This window comes from Trypanosoma cruzi (genome assembly GCF_000209065.1).
Source record: "Trypanosoma cruzi strain CL Brener chromosome Unknown tcruzi_1047053507485, whole genome shotgun sequence".
NCBI classification, from domain to species: Eukaryota; Euglenozoa; class Kinetoplastea; order Trypanosomatida; family Trypanosomatidae; genus Trypanosoma; species Trypanosoma cruzi.
The window spans coordinates 18,394-28,450 of record NW_920635.1 but is presented as its reverse complement, the minus strand read 5'-3'; the positions used below and the strand labels follow the sequence as shown (position 1 = coordinate 28,450).

At 51.8% G+C, this 10,057-nt stretch overlaps 6 protein-coding genes across 6 annotated transcripts, besides 11 other annotated features; all 6 read right to left on the bottom strand.

Moving 5' to 3' along the window:
• Positions 1 to 491, bottom strand: Tc00.1047053507485.159 (tuzin; the record flags this gene model as incomplete). Its single annotated transcript, XM_807302.1, has 1 exon — positions 1 to 491. A coding segment is annotated over one exon (491 nt), but the record flags the coding sequence as incomplete, so codon positions are not given.
• Positions 1 to 5,941: a sequence feature (areas not merged during assembly with more than two copies in the genome that could not be assigned to a particular haplotype).
• Positions 1,264 to 1,284: a sequence feature (AT_rich).
• Tc00.1047053507485.150 (amastin, putative) lies at positions 1,409 to 1,933 on the bottom strand (the record flags this gene model as incomplete). Its single annotated transcript, XM_807298.1, has 1 exon — positions 1,409 to 1,933. One exon carries the CDS (start codon positions 1,931 to 1,933, stop codon positions 1,409 to 1,411), a length of 525 nt encoding a protein of 174 aa, XP_812391.1.
• Positions 2,083 to 3,426, bottom strand: Tc00.1047053507485.140 (tuzin; the record flags this gene model as incomplete). Its single annotated transcript, XM_807297.1, has 1 exon — positions 2,083 to 3,426. The coding sequence occupies one exon, from the start codon at positions 3,424 to 3,426 to the stop codon at positions 2,083 to 2,085; it is 1,344 nt and encodes a 447-aa protein (XP_812390.1).
• Positions 4,199 to 4,219: a sequence feature (AT_rich).
• On the bottom strand, positions 4,344 to 4,868 carry Tc00.1047053507485.130 (amastin, putative; the record flags this gene model as incomplete). Its single annotated transcript, XM_807296.1, has 1 exon — positions 4,344 to 4,868. The coding sequence occupies one exon, from the start codon at positions 4,866 to 4,868 to the stop codon at positions 4,344 to 4,346; it is 525 nt and encodes a 174-aa protein (XP_812389.1).
• Positions 5,018 to 6,361, bottom strand: Tc00.1047053507485.120 (tuzin; the record flags this gene model as incomplete). The annotated part of the gene is made up of 1 exon (XM_807295.1): positions 5,018 to 6,361. The coding sequence occupies one exon, from the start codon at positions 6,359 to 6,361 to the stop codon at positions 5,018 to 5,020; it is 1,344 nt and encodes a 447-aa protein (XP_812388.1).
• Positions 5,942 to 8,572: a sequence feature (heterozygous, Esmeraldo-like haplotype).
• Positions 7,174 to 7,200: a microsatellite.
• Positions 7,646 to 7,697: a sequence feature (GA-rich).
• On the bottom strand, positions 7,838 to 9,496 carry Tc00.1047053507485.110 (uncharacterized protein; the record flags this gene model as incomplete). Its single annotated transcript, XM_807294.1, has 1 exon — positions 7,838 to 9,496. The coding sequence occupies one exon, from the start codon at positions 9,494 to 9,496 to the stop codon at positions 7,838 to 7,840; it is 1,659 nt and encodes a 552-aa protein (XP_812387.1).
• Positions 8,573 to 8,879: a sequence feature (areas merged during assembly that could not be assigned to a particular haplotype. This can correspond to areas where the two haplotypes were merged or to regions with more than two copies in the genome that were merged during assembly.).
• Positions 8,880 to 9,604: a sequence feature (areas merged during assembly that could not be assigned to a particular haplotype. This can correspond to areas where the two haplotypes were merged or to regions with more than two copies in the genome that were merged during assembly.).
• Positions 9,519 to 9,606: a sequence feature (T-rich).
• Positions 9,605 to 9,790: a sequence feature (haploid, non-Esmeraldo-like haplotype).
• Positions 9,791 to 10,057: part of a sequence feature (heterozygous, Esmeraldo-like haplotype) that runs on past the window's edge.

The window sequence follows — 10,057 nt, the reverse complement described above, 5'->3', positions numbered from 1 at the left end:
TCGCGGTGCACATAGTCTTTTATCGGCCGTTTGCTGTGCGGTTGGGAGAGCGCACTTGCCGCAATGGCCAACTGATAGGAGCGCTGCTGCTTTTTGTAATTTTTAAAATTCCAACCGAACACAGACACGACACCCAGTACGGCCACGCAGGCACTGAAGACGCCACTGTACTTGGTGAGGACATACCGCATCTCCTTCTCTTTCATGCGCTCCTTGATTTGCTCGCGCTTCTGCCGGTGCTGGTCACGCTCCCACTCCGACTTCTCCAGTACGCTCATGCGCACAGACTTGTTGAGGTGTGAGAGACAGTGCACGTCAGCGCCATCCAGCAGGTACAACTTGTCCGCTCTCCAGCCCCGGTGAAAAAGGATGCACGAGGTGCTCTCCTGGTCGGAGCGACGGTCCACTCCAGCGGATTTGACCCACTCCAGCACCTCCTGAAACTTCTCGTTCGAGATGAACTTTGAACGGCCTTCAGACAGAGTGATCATCTCACGTGGCACGGCGGGATCAAAGCGGTCATTATCCAAAAGTACTGCAAAGGTACCATTCCCATTGACTTTGGCCACCAGACCGCCAATTATTGCCCCCGCGCCTTGTGTGCTCGCAGGGCGGGCAGCGGCAGCCCCTCCGAAGCAGGGGAGCAGCACACAAAACCAGGCAATGCAAAAAAAAAGGAAAAAAAGATGCAGAAACTGCACAGCACTCAGAAACGAGCCAGCAAAGTGAGCAAAGCGGCACACCGCACACGACACAGAAATACGCCAGGACGCTTCTCTCAGCAGTGCCGCTCACACAGACACACACACAAAAAAAAAAAAACGCTAGCACAAAAACAAAAAAGGCAGCACCGAAGGACACAATCAAAATTCATCGCGTGACGCCAACAGAGGCAAATTGTGGACCGACGGGAAGAAGGGAGCGAGCAGTAAACACAAACGCGCAGACGGGCAAACACGCACAAAATCGCCCATCACCGCGCATTCAAGTAGTAGAAAATAAAAATAAAAAACGTCCCATCACAAACAGACGGCGACGCGGGTCCCTCGTGGAGACCCTCGTCAGAGTACACAACGTAATTCTCTTCCTCCTTCCGTTTCTTCTTGCCTGCTTACCATCTATTCATTTCTCCCTGGGCCGGGGAACAAGCGTTCGCCCACACACACAGAGGGACAGCAGATGCACACATGTCATTATAGCACCCGCTCCACCTCTAACAGCACTGGGTAACACAGGGTGATTGGACGCAGTCACAAAAACAACAAAAAAATAAAATAAATAAAACCAAAGAAAGTATCCTCATCAAATATTGCAGGGAGGTCATCCACAAAGCTGCACGGCACGGGGCATAGTAGAGCAGAATACGCTTTTGGCCTCCAGCGGCGCATGCAGACGGTGGATGCACCCGCTATAGCACACGCAGAAGCACGACGGCGACAAATATCAGACACCATCCAATCACAATGATGAGAAAGCCAGAACCGTATTTCGACCACCTTTCTATCGGTTCTCCAAAGCAGTTGTCCACGTCACGTTTGTAAAGGTAGGCCATGGGTACCCAAACGAGCCCAACCGTCACAATGCTGACCACCAACAGCAGCGTCGCAAAGATCTTGAGGGATTTTAGGTAGAAGTGTGCCGCCACGCCAAGTATGGTTGCAGCAAGCAGCAACAAAATGGAAATAATGGAGAACGCTCCGGCCATCCTGAACAGCCTCAAGACTGAGGGACATTCACGAAAATCTTCCCAAAAGGTGAATTCATACTTCATGCTTTGGCAGTCTTCTTTAACTCCCCACAACGTAATGCACGGCGTGTTGCCAGTGGCTTTCTTCTCCTTCGTGCGGAACTGGTCTATCGGCGTCCCAACCAGCACGAACAGGAAGGCAAGGAAGCCCACCGCACCGTAGAGAATCGCGCCAAGTTTGCTCATTGCTTCCTACGTGAGAGCTAGGGTTGAAAGCAGGGGAAAGAAAGCTGTCAGTGAGAGCAGTGTCCGTGGGACGTCCATGCGACAGTCACCTCTGCACGCACAGGGGCCAACAAAACAACAAGACACCTTCGGGCTGCACACATGGATGGCTACTGCCAACAGCAAGCCGCTGTGTGAAACACCTTCTGTTGGAACATCCAGACATCCGCAACTGCATTGTACATGACTATGTCTCGAAGAGCCTCGTTGCGTAGGCTGGAGTAGTCGTATCCCTCGCTCTGTCCTTCTTCAAACGGAAAGCGTGCCAACTTTATGACCGCCTCGCGAAGGGAGGGATCCTTTGCCCACGCTGCCTGTAGCTGCCTCATGGCCTTGACAAGCTTCTGGTTGGTGTATGTAGTGGCAGACATGTGTGCGTGGCGGACAGCGGCGAGGAGTTCATCGAGGTCGTTGCTGTTTGTCCCGACCACCTCAACGAAGTGTGTTAGCTCGAGCGGGTCGATTAGGTGGTGCGTGTAGCGGAAGGCCTCCGAGACGGAGAAGTTGGGGACAAGGTGGAAGTCGAGGCGTGGAAGGGCCGTCATTGCGATGGTGAGGGATTCAATGGGCACCTCGATGATGACGTGGCAGAGCCGTCGATCGCACGCCAATGCCACAACTTCGTTGTAGATGCGAAGTAGCGAGCTGCCGTCACGAATCTTGAGCACGAACAGTGGGGTGACGCCATGCATTGCCTTCCTTGCGCGATCCGAGGCCTCTCCAATGAAGTTGAGAAGATCGCCGCAGGCGTCGATATTCTGCACGTTCAAGGATTTCACGATGGAGCGGAGAGGGTCCTCGTTTGGACGAATGTCAACAAAGGCAGCCGCCATCTTTTCCTTGCGAATCGCAGAGCGAAACAGAATGCTTTTTCCGCAGCCATAAAACCCAGCAAAGACGAGAATGCGCGGGTGGGAAAGATCCTGCTGTCTTAGGGTCTGGCGCAGGCGCTGCTCCTCATCTTCGCGGTGCACATAGTCTTTTATCGGCCGTTTGCTGTGCGGTTGGGAGAGCGCACTTGCCGCAATGGCCAACTGATAGGAGCGCTGCTGCTTTTTGTAATTTTTAAAATTCCAACCGAACACAGACACGACACCCAGTACGGCCACGCAGGCACTGAAGACGCCACTGTACTTGGTGAGGACATACCGCATCTCCTTCTCTTTCATGCGCTCCTTGATTTGCTCGCGCTTCTGCCGGTGCTGGTCACGCTCCCACTCCGACTTCTCCAGTACGCTCATGCGCACAGACTTGTTGAGGTGTGAGAGACAGTGCACGTCAGCGCCATCCAGCAGGTACAACTTGTCCGCTCTCCAGCCCCGGTGAAAAAGGATGCACGAGGTGCTCTCCTGGTCGGAGCGACGGTCCACTCCAGCGGATTTGACCCACTCCAGCACCTCCTGAAACTTCTCGTTCGAGATGAACTTTGAACGGCCTTCAGACAGAGTGATCATCTCACGTGGCACGGCGGGATCAAAGCGGTCATTATCCAAAAGTACTGCAAAGGTACCATTCCCATTGACTTTGGCCACCAGACCGCCAATTATTGCCCCCGCGCCTTGTGTGCTCGCAGGGCGGGCAGCGGCAGCCCCTCCGAAGCAGGGGAGCAGCACACAAAACCAGGCAATGCAAAAAAAAAGGAAAAAAAGATGCAGAAACTGCACAGCACTCAGAAACGAGCCAGCAAAGTGAGCAAAGCGGCACACCGCACACGACACAGAAATACGCCAGGACGCTTCTCTCAGCAGTGCCGCTCACACAGACACACACACAAAAAAAAAAAAACGCTAGCACAAAAACAAAAAAGGCAGCACCGAAGGACACAATCAAAATTCATCGCGTGACGCCAACAGAGGCAAATTGTGGACCGACGGGAAGAAGGGAGCGAGCAGTAAACACAAACGCGCAGACGGGCAAACACGCACAAAATCGCCCATCACCGCGCATTCAAGTAGTAGAAAATAAAAATAAAAAACGTCCCATCACAAACAGACGGCGACGCGGGTCCCTCGTGGAGACCCTCGTCAGAGTACACAACGTAATTCTCTTCCTCCTTCCGTTTCTTCTTGCCTGCTTACCATCTATTCATTTCTCCCTGGGCCGGGGAACAAGCGTTCGCCCACACACACAGAGGGACAGCAGATGCACACATGTCATTATAGCACCCGCTCCACCTCTAACAGCACTGGGTAACACAGGGTGATTGGACGCAGTCACAAAAACAACAAAAAAATAAAATAAATAAAACCAAAGAAAGTATCCTCATCAAATATTGCAGGGAGGTCATCCACAAAGCTGCACGGCACGGGGCATAGTAGAGCAGAATACGCTTTTGGCCTCCAGCGGCGCATGCAGACGGTGGATGCACCCGCTATAGCACACGCAGAAGCACGACGGCGACAAATATCAGACACCATCCAATCACAATGATGAGAAAGCCAGAACCGTATTTCGACCACCTTTCTATCGGTTCTCCAAAGCAGTTGTCCACGTCACGTTTGTAAAGGTAGGCCATGGGTACCCAAACGAGCCCAACCGTCACAATGCTGACCACCAACAGCAGCGTCGCAAAGATCTTGAGGGATTTTAGGTAGAAGTGTGCCGCCACGCCAAGTATGGTTGCAGCAAGCAGCAACAAAATGGAAATAATGGAGAACGCCCCGGCCATCCTGAACAGCCTCAAGACTGAGGGACATTCACGAAAATCTTCCCAAAAGGTGAATTCATACTTCATGCTTTGGCAGTCTTCTTTAACTCCCCACAACGTAATGCACGGCGTGTTGCCAGTGGCTTTCTTCTCCTTCGTGCGGAACTGGTCTATCGGCGTCCCAACCAGCACGAACAGGAAGGCAAGGAAGCCCACCGCACCGTAGAGAATCGCGCCAAGTTTGCTCATTGCTTCCTACGTGAGAGCTAGGGTTGAAAGCAGGGGAAAGAAAGCTGTCAGTGAGAGCAGTGTCCGTGGGACGTCCATGCGACAGTCACCTCTGCACGCACAGGGGCCAACAAAACAACAAGACACCTTCGGGCTGCACACATGGATGGCTACTGCCAACAGCAAGCCGCTGTGTGAAACACCTTCTGTTGGAACATCCAGACATCCGCAACTGCATTGTACATGACTATGTCTCGAAGAGCCTCGTTGCGTAGGCTGGAGTAGTCGTATCCCTCGCTCTGTCCTTCTTCAAACGGAAAGCGTGCCAACTTTATGACCGCCTCGCGAAGGGAGGGATCCTTTGCCCACGCTGCCTGTAGCTGCCTCATGGCCTTGACAAGCTTCTGGTTGGTGTATGTAGTGGCAGACATGTGTGCGTGGCGGACAGCGGCGAGGAGTTCATCGAGGTCGTTGCTGTTTGTCCCGACCACCTCAACGAAGTGTGTTAGCTCGAGCGGGTCGATTAGGTGGTGCGTGTAGCGGAAGGCCTCCGAGACGGAGAAGTTGGGGACAAGGTGGAAGTCGAGGCGTGGAAGGGCCGTCATTGCGATGGTGAGGGATTCAATGGGCACCTCGATGATGACGTGGCAGAGCCGTCGATCGCACGCCAATGCCACAACTTCGTTGTAGATGCGAAGTAGCGAGCTGCCGTCACGAATCTTGAGCACGAACAGTGGGGTGACGCCATGCATTGCCTTCCTTGCGCGATCCGAGGCCTCTCCAATGAAGTTGAGAAGATCGCCGCAGGCGTCGATATTCTGCACGTTCAAGGATTTCACGATGGAGCGGAGAGGGTCCTCGTTTGGACGAATGTCAACAAAGGCAGCCGCCATCTTTTCCTTGCGAATCGCAGAGCGAAACAGAATGCTTTTTCCGCAGCCATAAAACCCAGCAAAGACGAGAATGCGCGGGTGGGAAAGATCCTGCTGTCTTAGGGTCTGGCGCAGGCGCTGCTCCTCATCTTCGCGGTGCACATAGTCTTTTATCGGCCGTTTGCTGTGCGGTTGGGAGAGCGCACTTGCCGCAATGGCCAACTGATAGGAGCGCTGCTGCTTTTTGTAATTTTTAAAATTCCAACCGAACACAGACACGACACCCAGTACGGCCACGCAGGCACTGAAGACGCCACTGTACTTGGTGAGGACATACCGCATCTCCTTCTCTTTCATGCGCTCCTTGATTTGCTCGCGCTTCTGCCGGTGCTGGTCACGCTCCCACTCCGACTTCTCCAGTACGCTCATGCGCACAGACTTGTTGAGGTGTGAGAGACAGTGCACGTCAGCGCCATCCAGCAGGTACAACTTGTCCGCTCTCCAGCCCCGGTGAAAAAGGATGCACGAGGTGCTCTCCTGGTCGGAGCGACGGTCCACTCCAGCGGATTTGACCCACTCCAGCACCTCCTGAAACTTCTCGTTCGAGATGAACTTTGAACGGCCTTCAGACAGAGTGATCATCTCACGTGGCACGGCGGGATCAAAGCGGTCATTATCCAAAAGTACTGCAAAGGTACCATTCCCATTGACTTTGGCCACCAGACCGCCAATTATTGCCCCCGCGCCTTGTGCGCTCGCAGGGCGGGCAGCGGCAAGTTCCACAGAAGCATTGGTTGCAACAGATGATGCGGTCACTTCTGATGCCACTGTGGTTTGCGTTTTACCTGCGGAAGCTGCGTCTTGCGTCCTTAATGTATCGCGGTCTAACTCTAATGCTGTGCTTGTTGTTTTTGCTGCTGGATTTCTATCTGCCCCCTCCGCCGTGTTCAAAGAGGTTACAGGGCTGATCTGATGTGGATTTGCAGATCCCAGGGCAAGAACCGTATCTTTACCGTAAGTGACGTACACCCGTGATCCAACCTCGATGACGGGTGATAAGGCTATTTCCTTGAAAAAAACGGCGTACACCGATTCCGAAATCTGAGCTGTTATTTGGCCTATAGCAATCGGCTCATCTGTGCTAGCCGTTTCAGAGTTCTCAAAGTAGGCTGCAACGCGAAGCCCCTGCAAGCTCATCCGCGCCTCACGGCAGCGTGCTTTGGATTCTGCCGATGAGGTAATTGTGGTGGTGGTGGCGGTTATCTCGGTTTTTTGTGCCGTTCCCTTACTTACGGCAGCCGAGACAACTTGCAGTATGACTCGCGTCCGTCGCCACATTGCCTGAATTCACCGAAGGGTATATCTTATATACAAGCAAAACCGTTAGTTGGGAAGTACAAGCAGAAGAAAAGTGATGGTAGTACGTGAGCGAAGGTGAAGAAAAGAAGAAAAGGTATATATATATATATATATATATATATGTGTGTGTGTGTTTGTGTGTGGGCTTTCCACCCAGGGGCGCTAGAAAGAGAAACGCAAGAAAAAAGGCTTTGGATGCAGCAAAGACTCTCCGCGTTTGGCCACTGCTCACTTACTCAATTCCCCACTCGATTGTTTTGTCCTTGTCCTTGCCTGAATTAAGATCCACCCTTTCTTTTTGTTCTTGCTGTTTTGCTTCACCCCTCCCACGCGCCCTCTCCCCACCCTTTTCCTTTCCTACCGCACCAAACGAGCAAGGCAATAAGGAAAAAAAAAATCCCCCAGACTAACCAAGCAAACAAAGAGCGGTAGAGTAGAAGCATTATGCGTCAGGCGTAGCTCTCAAAATAAGAGTTGGACAAAAGGATATTATTCTTCTCCGTTTTTCTTCTGGTGCGGCTTCGCACAACAACTCTCTTTTCTCCATCTGGTAAATCTCATCAGTTTTTCTTTTCCCCTTCCCCTTCTCCGTTCTCCTTCCTTCCTTGCCTTCTTTCCTGTTCCAACCCGCAGGCCTAAAAATGAATAGAATGAAGAGTGTGTGTGAGTGTAAGTGAAAAAGAAAAAGGCCTCTCTGCATGTATATATAATTTACTTTCCTTAAACGCCCTCATACGTTACGCTCCGCTTAATGCAACGCTACAGCAGAGGTGTGTCACGGCGGTGCCGCCGTGAGGGGGGATGCACGCCGCCCCCATCGACATGGCGTGGTTGTTTGTATGAATGATGCGTTTCTTTTTTGTTTCCTGCAGTGTGCGCAATCACCCGACGTGACTGTGGGTTTGTTAATACCGGTAAACGTTGTATTTTTTTCTTCTCTCTTCTCCATGACAGGGTAATACCGCGCACCGCTGCAGCGAGTTCCTCAAGATTATGACGTGGGTATTCGCCCTCGCGCTGCTTCTCCCCATCGTTTTGTATTTTTTTCCTAAAAATACGGCACAACTGCACAACCGTTTGGGCCACCCGCAGTGCTCTAAATGTGGTTTGTGCCGTCTGCACTGAGCCCTCCACCTCATCTGCAACTGCCTTGGTATTAATGGCATGCTGCTGATCACGTAAAAGAGGAACAGCGGAGTGGATCTTCAGCACAGCGTCCTCCACAACGGGCAGCAACGTGCTTGTGACGCCAAGGAGATCATTCAGCAGAGGTCTCACGCCCCCATCTGTTGTTGACAGGCACGGCAGTGCACGAAGAACAAAGTGGAGTGTGCACTCGATGAGCGGCAGAGAGGCATCCAGGGCAGCATCTGCATTTTTAACTGCCAGGAGACACGCCGAAAGCCTTCGCATTTCTTGAATACTCAAACTCTCCGGTGTCACAGATGCCGTGTCCGTTAGCTGTACAAGCAACTGAATGGCAGATAACGGCAAAGTAAAGTCTTCCACATCCTTCTCTAGGCATTTCTGCTCGGATGAGTACACGAGGTTCAATACCTCAGTAGCCTTCGTCAGTAGAAACGCCAAAGAAAGCCGGTTGCTGACAATGTTGCGATGCGACACATCCACCTCCACCAGTGCCAACAGGTCCTTCTGCAAGGCAGCAATCTCAGTGAGACTTCTTAGCGGCTCGCTTGATATGAGCGCAGCGCAAAGCTGCTCGCACTTTAGACCACCGTAGCCCTGAAAATGCTCCTTCAATGCCTTTTCAATTTCCATCGCGCAGGATGCATCTGCTGACGAAGTTGGACGGCAGAGCCAAGCCTCAAAAGCCTTTTTCAGCCCGTCCTGAGCGGAAGGGCTCGACACAATTGCCACACAAGTTGACAGTGCTTGAGGAAGTTGCGCCACCAGCCTTTCCACAATCGCGGCAGCGCACTCTTCTTGAAGGCTCAGAAGAGCCGTCAACGCCACGCGCCGTTCTTGCGGGTTGGGATGCTGTGATGCCTCGTCCTGTGTGTTCTGCGCATTGCCCTCCTCCAGACCCGGTGGGGGCACAGACGAGCGTACAAGCACCTCGCAAAGAACATCCCCGTATTGTCTCCACCGGTCCGTTGGTGCATCAAGGAGCATGCGTGGGAGGGTCTTAAGTAAGAAGGCCCGATGCAGCCACGGCACACCCGTATTCGCGAGCACACCACGTAGGGCTTTTAGAATATCATCCCACTCCTCTGGGAGATGCACAGACGCGGTAACAAGTGCCCTTACAAGTGGACGAATGCCTTCGCCAATCTTTTCAATGTCCGTCAGAGCCGCCTTAAGTTGCTGCACAGCACTCAAAAGCGACGAATGCGACGTCGAGTTCTCTTCCCCGGGGTGGTAGTCACTCACCAGCTGAATCAATGCTTGAAGTTCCATCATCCTTTTTCGCCCGTTTGTCAAGACAAAAAAAAAAAAAAAAGGAGAACTTGAAAAGACAAATAAGCAGAATAAAAATAAAAATAAAATCATGCAAAAAAAAAAAAAAACATCGCAAACTCTATTAATGAACGTCTGAAAGACGTGCTGTGATTTACCACAATAAACGGGGATGCATCGCCTATGAGGCAAAATTGCTCCCGGCGTCATCCCTAAAACTCGACGTTGGCAAATAACGCCAGTCAATGTGTTGCATTCCACTCCAATGCGACATCATCTTGTGGTATCGGCTTACCAATTATATATATATATATTTCTTTGGTATACTTGCGTGTGTATAAGGGTAAATTTGCATTTCGGATTCACTCTCCGCCAGAGCACCGTACTGATTCAAGAATACTCAGCGCCTCACACGCAACCAAAAAAAAAAAAAAGAACAATACTCGGGACCGCTACCCGGATCCTGAGTTCATCAACAATAGAAAACAGACAAGACAGGAATAAGAAAAAAAGGTGAATGGAATAAGAGTGGGGGTTCACCATTACCCTCAAAGTGTAACA